This window comes from Rhincodon typus, chromosome 33 (assembly GCF_021869965.1).
Source record: "Rhincodon typus isolate 14 chromosome 33, sRhiTyp1.1, whole genome shotgun sequence".
Taxonomy (NCBI): domain Eukaryota; kingdom Metazoa; phylum Chordata; class Chondrichthyes; order Orectolobiformes; family Rhincodontidae; genus Rhincodon; species Rhincodon typus.
This window is the reverse complement of record NC_063364.1, coordinates 1116007-1128227: the sequence shown is the minus strand read 5'-3', so window position 1 is coordinate 1128227 and position 12221 is coordinate 1116007. Positions and strand designations below refer to the sequence as shown.

The 12221-nt window shown below is 40.8% G+C and overlaps 1 protein-coding gene across 4 annotated transcripts in view; it reads left to right on the top strand.

Moving 5' to 3' along the window:
- The window catches only part of lrrk1 (leucine-rich repeat kinase 1), a 191774-nt gene that overhangs the window by 141066 nt on the left and 38487 nt on the right, over positions 1 to 12221 (top strand). For all 4 annotated transcript variants that reach the window (XM_048615947.1, XM_048615946.1, XM_048615948.1 and 1 more), the window contains exons 25-28: positions 2826 to 2995; positions 4335 to 4532; positions 4872 to 5149; positions 8661 to 8855. In XM_048615947.1, coding sequence (XP_048471904.1) covers positions 2826 to 2995; positions 4335 to 4532; positions 4872 to 5149; positions 8661 to 8855 — 841 coding nt within the window. The remainder of the gene's footprint in view (positions 1 to 2825; positions 2996 to 4334; positions 4533 to 4871; positions 5150 to 8660; positions 8856 to 12221) is intronic.

The following is a 12221-nucleotide window of genomic DNA, read 5'->3' as shown; positions in this document are numbered from 1 at the left end:
TCGAGTTTTGGACTCCCTCACCCTAAGAAAAAGACCTTGGCTATTAAACCATCATGATTTTATAAATCTCTATAAGGTCGCCCCTCAGCCTCCAGGGGGGAAAAAACCCAGCCTGTTCAGCTGTTGAGTTCCCTACAACTCAAACTCTCCAGCCCCAGCAACATCCTTGTAAATATTTCTGCACTCCCTCAAGTTTAACAACATCCTCCCTATACAAAGTGTCCAGAATTGTCTTCTTCAGTCAGTCTTCTTTGTCACATCTTCCAAAAACCCAAAAGCTTCGTGAGATGAGATGTCCCAAACTCAAAGCTATATTGACTATGCCTTGCCTTTTCAAATCCATGTAAATCCTGTCCCTCAGAATCCCTCCAATAAGTTACCCACCACTGACATAAGGCTGACTGGTCTGTAGTTCTCTGAATTTTCCTTATAGCCTTTCTTAAATAATGGTACCACATTAGTCAACCTCCAGTCTTCCGGTATCTCACCTGTAGTTGTAATTGATATAAATATCTCAACAAGTGGCCCGGCAATCTCATCCCTAGCTTCCCACAAAGTTCTGGGAAACACTTGATTGGGTCCCAGAGATTTATCTGCCTCTGTGTTTTAAAATCTTCAGCACTACCTTTTCTGTAATATGAACTATTTTCGAGACATCACTATTTATTTCCCCAAGCTCCTGAACTCCCACGTCCTCCTCCTCATAAATTTCATCCAGCATTCCCTACACCTACCAGCCTTGACTTTCACACTATCAGGAACATACTCTCTGTGAACGCTCGTTATCTCATTTGAAAAGGCCACTCTCTTCCCAACCATCCCTTTCCCTGCAAATAGCCTCCCCCAATCAATTTTTGAAAGTTTCTGTCTAATCCTGTCAAAATTGGCCTTACTCTAATTCAGAACTTTAACTTTTTGATCAGTTATATCCCTTTCCATAACTATTTTAAAACTAATAGAATTATGATCACTCAGAGTCATACAGCATGGAAACAGACCCTTCGGTCCAACCAGTCTATGCCAACCATAATCCAAAAGTATACTAGTCCTTCTACCTGCATCTGGTCCGTATCCCTCCAAACTGTTTCTATTCATATATCTATCCAAATATCTTTTAAACATTGTAACTGTACCAGCATCCACCACTTCCTGAGGATCTTGCCCCAAAGTAATGCCCCACTGACACCTCAGTCACTTCCCCTGCCTTATTTCCAAACAGAAGGTCAAGTATTGCTGCTTTTCCAGTAGATACATCCACATATTGAATAAGAAAGTTTTCTTGTACACACTTAAGAAATTCCTTTCCATCCAAGCCCTTAACACCATGACAATCCCAGTCTATATTTGGAAAGGTAACATTACAACTCTCTCCTTCTTACAGATATCTGAGATCTCCTTACGTATTTGTTTCTCAATTTCCGACTGACTATTGGTTGGGGGCCTTTAAAAGAATCCCAACAAGGTGATCATCCCTTTCTTATTTCTCAGTTCCACCCATATAACTTCATTGGACAATCTCCCGGGTATATCTTCCCTAAGTACAGCCGTTATGTTATTCCTAAACAAAAACGCCATTTCCTCTCCTCTCCTGATCTCCCCCCACCCGCCATTCCAATTCTTCCTATAGCAGGGAACATGCAGCTGCCAGTCCTGTCCATCCGTGAGCCACGTTTCTGTAATAGCTATGATAACCCAATCGTATGTTCCCAACTATGCCCTAAGTTCATCTGCCTTACATGTCAGGCCTTTTGCATTGAAGTAAATGCAGTTTAATTTATCAGGCAATGCCAGGTACATATGCTATATGTCACAATAATTGGCTGATCAAATGAAACAGCATGCTCATTCATTATTTATAATAGACAGATAATAGACTGTAGTCAACAAGTCTATAACCATAAGAGCCAAAACAAAAGGTAAAAGGTTAGCTGTGAGATAGCAAGAACTGCAGATGCTGGAGTCAGAGACAACACAGTTGGAGCTGGAGGAACACAGCAGGTCAGGCAGCATCAGAGGAGCAGGAAAGTTGAGGTTTCAGTTGGGACCCTTCTTCAGAAATGAGGCTAATGAAATCACAGAAGGTACTTCAGCTTTCCTCTCACTGCAAACCAAACCAAACTCAAGCCCCAGGTGGGACTTGAACTCTCAATCCCTGGCTCCAGAGGCCAGTGCCTTATCCATTAGGCCACTGAGGACCCTTCTTTAGAAGTGGCCTGACCTGAAATGTCAACTTTCCTGCTCCTCTGATGTAGCCTGACCTGTGCGCCTCCAGCTCCAACTTTTAGCTGTGACTCCATGCTTGGGAAACACTTGCTGAACAATTCCTGAGTATGCTAATAGCTACAGTAATCAGTTGAGCTTGCAACTGTGTTAATTTTCATTTGGTAACATCAATGTGCAGGGTCCTGTTCTCTGCAAACAAAAGAAACGTCTAAGTCTTGCCCCATATTTTTAATTACCTAGGGGCTGGGAAGCCAACAGTTTCCATTCCTCACTCCATTGGAAACTCCTTGACCAATCAAAGTTGTCTTGCCACCCAGTCATTCCTTTTTTCCTGCAATATATTAGTGATCCTTTGAAATTTGGCATTTTTGTTCTTGTCCTGATGAGTGCAAGATGGAAAGATCCAGCAACAGATCTCTCTTTATAGCAAGATTCAAATTCTCTACCACCGAGTGACAATTACATTTATATCAATTTGACTAATATCTGACTTTTTTTAGCAGAGAGTTAGTATAAGTTGTTATCTCTGTGTTGGTCTTTGTCTAAATTATGAAAAGTTTACTGCAGTGTTATTTCTATAACTGTTTAATGCTGTTGTGCAGGTTATTTCTAGAAATGAATTGTCTAGAACAGAGTGAAACAACAGACAACATCCTCGGACAAGGAGGAAGTGGGACAACAGTGTACAAAGCAACATATAACGCCATACCCATAGCAGTCAAGAAATTCCACTTCAAAAAATGTGGACTGCAATCTGATGGCATCAATGAGGGTAAATATGTTAGAATAAATATGTTCATAAATGATATTTGAATGTTACGAGTACATTTGAGTTTGCAACTGAGTTTCTCTGTTTTATGCCAGTAATATCATTGCAAGAGGCAGGAATCAGCTGAACTAACTTGGGATAGATTGTGAAATTTTAAATGTACTGCCAGGGAATCTTGGCAGGGTGTTTGTGAGACTTCCCCGATGCCTGGCATTTCCTTGCAACAAAATGTTTCAGCATTTTCTACCCTGAATGGTTATTTTGAATAAGGGATTTTTTACAGACATTAGATGCTTTTATGTATTGATTCCATGAGACATCAGCATGATGGAAAGCATCTAGAAAGCCAGTTTTGGCTCCAACACTTCAGTCTTGCTGTACAATATACCACATTATAATATAGAATATCATAATACATAATCTATTATTAAACGTTAACAGTGGGAGATCTTAAATACTAACAATTAATCCTTGGGAATCTTAATCATTTATGGTTATTAATGCAACATGTCGAATGTGAAGACTAACACTGTTAAGGTAAGCAATGAAAAATATTAAATGTCAAGAATCTCCAAAACTGGAGGGCGTAGGTTTAAGTGAGAGGGGAAAGGCTTAAAAAGGAACTGAGGGGTAACTTCTCCACACAGAGGGTGGTGCTTGTATGGATTGAGCTGCCAGAGGAAGTGGTGGAGGCAGATACAATTACATTTAAAAGGCATCTGGATGGGTATATGAACAGGAAGGGTTTAGAAAAATATGGGCCAAATGCTGGCAAATGGGACTAGGTCTGGTCGGGTCAGATGAGGTGGACCGAATGGTCTGTTTCTGTGCTGTATGATTCTACTTAGCACTAAGCTTTGTTGAATATTAAAGGTTCCAAGTGTGGGAATGTTAGTAATTCATTTTCAAGTGTTGCTGATGAGGTTGACAAAGGTGTTGCTGACAAGGCCTGGATTTGTTCAAAGTTTTGGCTAAGATCTGTAGCTCGGGTTGTGGGTGAGGTTGTTGACTTGCTCGAATAAGCCAGTTTGGCGAGCAAGTCAACAACCTCGCCTGGATTTGTTGTCTATCTCTAACTGTCCTTGAGAAGTTGGTGATGAGCTGTTTTCTTAAACAATTGCAGTCCTCGGATTTTTGGAACACCTGTAGCGCCGTTAGAAAGTGAGTTTCAGCATGTAGGCAAACCAACAATGAAGGAACAGGAATATGATTACAAGTCAGGTTGGTGTGTAGCCTGGAGAAAGAGATAAGTAGAATTTGACGATAGCTAAAGCCTGGAAACATTCTTGGTCTCTCTTCCCATATTGATACAAGTTTTATTTTTTTCAATATTCCGTTTCAGATTCAATGTTCAGACATCTGGAAGCCATGGAAGCATTACGGAATTTCTCTGAATTCCGTCAGGAGGCCAGCATGCTGCACTCCATGCAACACCCATGCATTGTGTCACTAGTTGGCATTAGTATTCACCCACTTTGTTTCGCCTTGGAACTGGCTCCGTTGGGCAGTCTGAATACAGTTCTGACTGATTATGCCAAAGGTAACAGTGAAAAATACTTCAACTTAGTCAGAATAGTATTTAATGCATCCTGCAGGGTCCAAGACTGTCACCAAAATAAGGTACAGCGTGAGAAAAGTTTGGATTTAGGAGTACAAAGTCTAAATCAGCACTGTACGTGTGGAAAATTAGAATTGCAAAAATTTCAAAAAAAGTTGCAGGATATTTTATGGACCTACTAGCTCCATTTTTTAATAATAAAGGTTCTTGATTTACCTTCATTTTAAGTTCTCTTGGTCTGTTTAAAAAAAAATGGTTATCTAAGATAAATTACAAATCATTAATTGTGAAAGCCTGGAACAACTGTTCTCTTTCAAACAGGCGCTTCGTTTATTCCCCTGGGACATATGTTAACTCACAGAATAGCCTATCAAATTGCAGTCGGCTTGGCATATCTGCACAGAAAAAACATCATCTTCTGTGACCTGAAGTCCGATAATGTTTTAGTTTGGACTCTGGATCTGACAGAAACAGTAAATGTGAAGCTATCTGATTATGGAATATCTCGTCAGTCATTCCATGAAGGAGCCCTTGGTGTTGAAGGTACTCCTGGATATCAGGCACCAGAAGTCATGCCTGGAATTGTTTATGATGAAAAGGTGAGAAGCAGAGTTACTTTGTTCAAACCGTTGCAATAATCCAGATTAGTTTCTGATCAGATAGTATTGTGTGCTTTATTGATCAACATCTGGCTACAGTTCTAGTAATTGTCATTAAGCTGGTTTAGTTCTTGTTCTTTTCACAATGCTGTGGTATTTGAATCTTTCTTCATTCACATTAATTCTCCTTGCCTAATACTTCCCCTCCATACCACTTACCTTATCCAAATCTCAAGTCAGGTTCCACCGTAGCCACAGTCCACAAGCAGTTATTATCAAAGTCATAAATGATGTCCTGTGTGACTGTGAAAGGATAAGCTATCCCTCATACATAACTCCATCTTCTGCAGCCTTCGATGCAGTGACCACACCATACTCCAACACTTATCCACTTTCATCTGATTCACTGACTACATTTCCCTGATTGTGCTCATCCATTTAACCAAAACCAGAGACCAGTGGATCTCTGTAATGGCTTTTCGTCCTGCTCCCGCACTATTACCTGTGACTCACAACAGTCTATGCTTGGCTCTCAATTTCTCATCTACTCTCAATCCCCCAGCAGGTCTTATGGAAACACTTACGATACATTCGTGATATATGGTAATGGCCCACAGCTCTGCCTCACGACAAGCTCTCTCACTCCTTCATCTGTTTGTAAGTTGTTGTTTGACAACTTGTCTGACGTTTGGCAGTGGATGAGCAGGATTTTCTCTGCATAGCATGCTCCATAAATGTGAACTCTCTAACCTCCTCCAAGCTAAGCACTCCAAACTTTGACACCAAACCAAATAATATGATGGCAAATGGCCAAACGTTTGGTCACAGTGGTAGATTTTAAGGAGGGCCTTAAAGAAGGGCCTGGCTAACTCAGTCAGTCGAGCATGAGACTCTCCATCTCACAAGTCAAAAGGAAGAAAGAAGCTTACTTGACGTTGAGGAAGCAAGGATCAGACAGGGCTCCAGAGGTCTACAAGGTAGCCAAGAAGGAACTGAAGAATGAACTTAGGAGAGCTAGAAGAGGGTATGAAAAAGCCTTGGTGGGTAGGATCAAGGAAAACCTCAAGGCTTTCTATACTTATGTGAGGAGCAAGAGGATGGCCAGAGTGAGGGTAGGGCCAATCAGGGATAGTGGAGGGAACTTGTGCGTGGAGTCAGAGGAGGTAGTCCCTCCCAGTCCTTAATAAATAGTTCACTTCAGTATTCACCAGTGAGAGGGACCTTGATGTTTGTGAGGACAGCATGGAACAGGCAATTATGCTCGAACAGGTTGATGTTAGGAAGGAGAATCTGCCAGAAATTTTGAAAATCATGAGGATAGATAAGTCCTCTGGGCCAGAAGGTATATACCCACGGTTACTACGGGAAGTGAGGGAAGAGATTGCTGCACCTTTGGCGATGATCTTTGTGTCCTCCCTGTTCACTGGAGTAGTATCAGATGATTGGAGGGTGGCAAATGTCATTCCCTTATTCAAGAAAAGGAATAGGGATAATCCTGGAAATTACAGACCAGTCAGTCTGTCTTCTGTCGTGGGCAAATTATTCGAGAGGATTCTGAGAGATAGTATTTATGATTATTTGGAAAAGCACCGTTTGATTAGAAATAGTCAGCTTGGCTTTGTGAGGTGCAGGTCATGCCTCACAAGCCTTATTGAATTATTTGAGGATGTGACAAAACACATTGATGAAGACAGAGCAGAGGATGTGGTGTAAATGGATTTTAGCAAGGCATTTGTTAAGGTTCCCCATGGTAGGCTCATTCAGAAAGTAAGGAGACATGGGATTCAGGGAAATTTGGCTGTCGGGATACAAAACTGGCTGTGGATGTCATATACATGGACTTCAGTAAGGCGTTTGATAAGGTTCCCCATGGTAGGCTGATGGAGAAAGTGAAGTTGCATGGAGTCCAGGGTGTACTAGCTAGATGGATAGAGAACTGGCTGGGCAACAGGAGACAGAGTTGTAGTGGAAGGGAGTTTCTCAAAATGGAGAACTGTGACCATTGGTGTTCCACAGGGATCCGTGTTGGGACCACTGTTGTTTGTGGTATACATAAATCATCTGAAGGAAGGTATAGATGGTCTGATTAGCAAGTTTGAAGATGACACTAAGATTGGTGGAGTAGCAGGTAGTGAAGGGGACTGTCGGAGAATGCAGCAGAATATAGATAGATTGGAGAGTTGGGCGGAGTGGCAGATGGACTTCAATCCAGGCAAATGCGAGGTGATGCATTTTGGAAGATCCAATTCAAGAGCGAACTATACGGTAAATGGAAAAGCCCTGGGTAAAATTGATGCACAGAGAGATCTGGGTGTTCAGGTCCATTGTACCTTGAAGGTGGCAACGTAGGTGGATAGAGTGGTCAAGAAGGCATACGGCATGCTTTCATTCATCGGACGGGGTATTGAGTACAAGAGTTGGCAGGTCATGTTACAGTTGTATAGGACTTTGGTTCGACCACATTTGGAATACTGCGTACGGTTCTGGTTGCCACATTACCAAAAGGATGTGGATGCTTTGGCGAGGGTGCAGAGAAGGTTCACCAGGATGTTGCCTGGTATGGAGGGTGCTAGCTATGAAGAGAGGTTGAGTAGATTAGGATTATTTACATAGAAAGACGGAGGCTGAGGGGGGACCTGATTGAGGTCTACCAAATCATGAGAGGTATAGACAGGATGGATCGCAAGAAGCTTTTTCCCAGAGTTGGGGACTCAATTACTAGGGGTCACGATTTCAAGGTGAGAGGGGAAAAGTTTAAGGGAGATATGTGTGGAAAGTTCTTTACGCAGAGGGTGGTGGGTGCCTGGAACGCGTTGCCAGCGGAGGTGGTAGAGGCGGCACGATAGCATCATTTAAGATGCATCTAGACAGATACATGAATGGGCAGGGAGCAGAGGGATACAGATCCTTGGAAAATAGGTGACAGGTTTAGATAGAGGATCTGGATCGGCGCAGGCTTGGAGGGCCAAAGGGCCTGTTCCTGTGCTGTAATTTTCTTTGTTCTTTGTTCTTGTTCTTAACATTTAAAATTGAATTTTTTAAATTGTATTCTTCTGTCATGCAAAGAATCAGGCAGATGGGAAGCTCTTAAGATATATAGAAGTTTCAATTGTGTCAGGAGCCAGAGGACCAAAAAGACTTCATATACATGTTGTGTATTTAAAGACATAACCAGCTATTTCTATTCTTACATACTTTAAACTCATGTTGCAATCCTCTGAAATCTCTTAAACAAGAAAACTCTCAATAAGTACGCTATCTTCAGTACCGTGTAGACCTCCATTCTGTAAAAACTAACCTTGCCTGATACCAGAGAAGACGTGAAAACTTTCAAAGATATGAGAAGGGCCTTAACAGCAGGAATAGTTTGTGTTACAAAACAACAAGGATTAAGTGTTATAGAACATTAAGCCTAGCAAAAGGTAAAACATTGAATATTTTTAAGCAATGAACAGAGAATAAATGAGCATGGCTATGCAAACATTTCAAATAAATCCACCTTTATTTTAAGGTTGACATGTTTTCATACGGAATGGTTTTGTACGAATTGCTGTCTGGGCGACGACCAGTCCTTGGACAACACCAGCTGCAGATTGCTAAAAAACTGTCAAAAGGAGTTCGGCCTTCCCTGGGAGCTCTGGAACAAGTGCAGTTCCATAGAATGCACAATCTGATGGTTGAGTGCTGGGATACAAAGCCTGAAAAGGTAAAGGACCACAGATAATGGGACAGGAAGGTGAAAGACCAACCATTTGTATTCATAACGTGTTGAAAACAGACTGAAGCACTGCATAGAATGTAGGAAAAAATACAGCAATAAACAAGGGAACAAAGGGCAAACCGGTTCTAATATCACAAATAGAAAGTTCACATCTCTGCAGCCAATTTCCTTTCCTCCCTCAGGCTTGCTGGTCAAATGACTAAAAACTTAAGATAAATATGACTTCAACCACTGTGGACTTTGGCTATACTCTTCCTTTTTGTATATTAATAGAAGCTTTTACTGTCTGTTATTTATATTTTGTTTCTTTCTTGCTACTTTAGCCTCATTCTAATTTCTGCTTTTGGTATTATTCATTTTGTTGTTGCTAGTTTTAAGATTTTCCCAAGCTTCTAGCTTATCACTAATCTTTGCAGTATTGCAGTATTCTTGCAATTTGATAATATTCTTAAGTTCTTAGATAGCTACAAATGGTGTGTTCTTCTTGGGCTCCTCAATGCAATATACCTTTATTTAGCATTATGAAATTTGTCCCCAAGTGTCTGTCACTGTTTTTCTACCATTATACTTTTTAACCTATTTTCCCAATCCACTGTAACCAACTGTTCAAACCTTTGCCATTGCCTTTTATGTAAGTTTAAGGCTCTAGTTTCAGACCCAAAAGTTTCCCATCCTCAAATTGAATGTATAAATCAACTGTGCTATGATCATTCTTGTCTAGAGAATCCTTGAGAATTAGATAATTAATCAAACCTGTCTTCTTACACATTACCAGCTGTAAAATAATCTGTCTGATGGTTGATTTCTCAGCATATTGTTCTAAGAAACTATCCCAACTGCTCATCTTCAAGGCTCCCTTTGTCGATTTGTTTTGTTCAATCTATATGAAGAATAAAATTACCCACAATTATTACAGAACTTTTCTTACAATTTTTTTTTGGTTTAAACTCTGTAATGGTGTAGTTTCTGTCAGGGGCCAATAAACTACCCCAGTGTATCACTTCCCTTGCTAATGCTTTTCACCACCCAAACCAATTTTACATCTTAATCTGCTGAGCCTAGCCCATTTTTCACTTCTCAACTAATCTCTTCTCTCATTAAACACATCCCCAACCCACTTCTTTTTCCTTTTGTTTTTCTTCCTATCTGTCCTGAATATCAGGTATCCTTGGATATTCATTCTTAAGCCTTAACCACATCTCTGTAACAACTTACATCATATCTATTTATTTCTATTAATTCATCTATCTTACTTAGAACCTAGGAGCAGGAATAGGCTATTTGGTCCCTCAAGCCTGCTCTCCCATTCAATATGATCATATTCCTGCTTTCTCTTCATACCCCTTGATGTCTTTAATATCCAAAAATGTATCAATCTCTTTCTTGAATATTCTCAGTGACGCAGCCTCCATAGCCTTCTGTGGCAGTGAATTTCACAGGTTGACCACCCTCAGTGAGCAAATGTTTCCTCATCTCAGTCCTAAATGGCGTACCTTGTATCCTGAATCTGTCACTCTTTGTTATGATTGCTGCTTGCATTCAAATAGAGATTCTTTAATTTTTTTTACATTTTTTTTCTTACTGTCACCTATTTTCTGGTGCACTGTCATGTTTGTATGCTGTATTGTTCCTGTCACGCTTTGCTTATCACTCTCTGGCACTATTGCGTGGGCCTTTCTCATTAACAATCTAACTCACTCCTCGAGAGCCAAGAGGTGAGGAACATGCATTTGAAGAAGGTCAGGGTTGAACAACAGAGCAGAGTGAGCATGAATGCCAGGGAGGGGTCAAAGTAAACACTAAAAGTATCGGGAGCAGAAGGGAAGGTGCTGATTGCTGAGGATTTTTATAAGTTATTAGTTTATTTTGAAGTTTTATTGAGCCTAATAAATAGAGGCATGACAAAGATCCTCTGTTTTGTAGAATGCACTTCTGTAACACAAGTCAGTTAGAGGAGCTTGACCTTAAGATTCAGAGGTTGAAGCCAGAGCTCAAGCAGGAGCTAGCATCACTGCAATACACTAGTGAGGCTGAGGGCTGAATGTAAAACACAACAGCCTAAGGGAATATAGGCAGAGAAGGAATGAGTGACCATCTGGCAAGTAGTGCAGGAGTTCTCTGAATGCATCTTGCTCTCTCATCTCAGCTCTGAATAAGGTGAGAATGATGATTGCACCTCAACTGACCTGGGACCAGTGCCCTGGCAGTGCTAAGTGCTATTGTGGGGGGGTTTAAACTAACTTGGACGGGGTATGGGAACCAGGAGAGTACAAAATATTACAGTGTTAATGAGTTGAGTGTAAGAGAGAATGCAATAAGGTCTAAGTTGAGTTTATTGGGGATGTACGTGAATGCAGAAAGTGGTAAATAAGTTGATGAGCTGCAGGTGCAAATAGCCATGTGGAAAACGATGTGGCGATAAGGGAGACTTAGCTGAAAAAAAAACAATATGACTGGGGATTAAATATTCCTGGATTCCCATTGCTCAAAAAAGAGAAAGAAAGGGAGAGGAACAGCATAATCATTAAGGAGAGTATCAGTGTGGAGATAGCAAATGTCCTAGAAGTATCGTCAAGGACATAATCTATTTGGTTAGAGCAAAGAAACTGTTGAGGCAACATCATGTTACTTGTTGTATTATACAGATCATCAGTTAGTGGGAAATGTATACTTGAACAAATTTGCAAGGAAATTGTCATTGCAAAAGCTATAGCAACTTTAATCAAAGACTTTAATTATCCTAATACGGACTGGGCTAGCAAAGAGTATAAAGCCCAGAGAGGGGGAAGTATTTCTCAAGTATATTCAGCAAAATTTTCTAGTTGAGTATGTTTTGGCCTAATGAGGAGGGAGAATCCGCTGGTCCTGATCCTTGAGAATGATTTGGAAAGAATAGATCAGATTTCATTTCAAGGACTTTTGGCAGACTGTGATCATCGTATTATTAGGTTTAAATACAACTATAGAAAAGAACAAGGAGCAATCTGGAGTAAGGATTAACAGGGGAAAGACCAATTTAGATGGGTGTGGGGAGAACAGATCTGGCTCTGGCAAGTTTGAGTCAAAGATCGGTGGCAAACTGTAATTGAACAGCAGAGGAGGTGGTTCAAATTCAGTCATGGTACATTCCCATGAGGAGAAAGGTAATGCAGGCAAACAAAGAATTCCCTAGAGAAGCAGACAGTAAGATGAAGCAGAAAAAGGGTGTGTCTGACGGATGTCAGATTGATCATGCAAGTGAGAAGCAAGCTAAATGTGTGAAGTTCAAAGAGGAAGTGAGGGGAAAAAAAAGCAAAGCATCAAAGGAGTTGAAAAGAGATTGGCAGCTAGGAAATATAAGGAAATTCAATG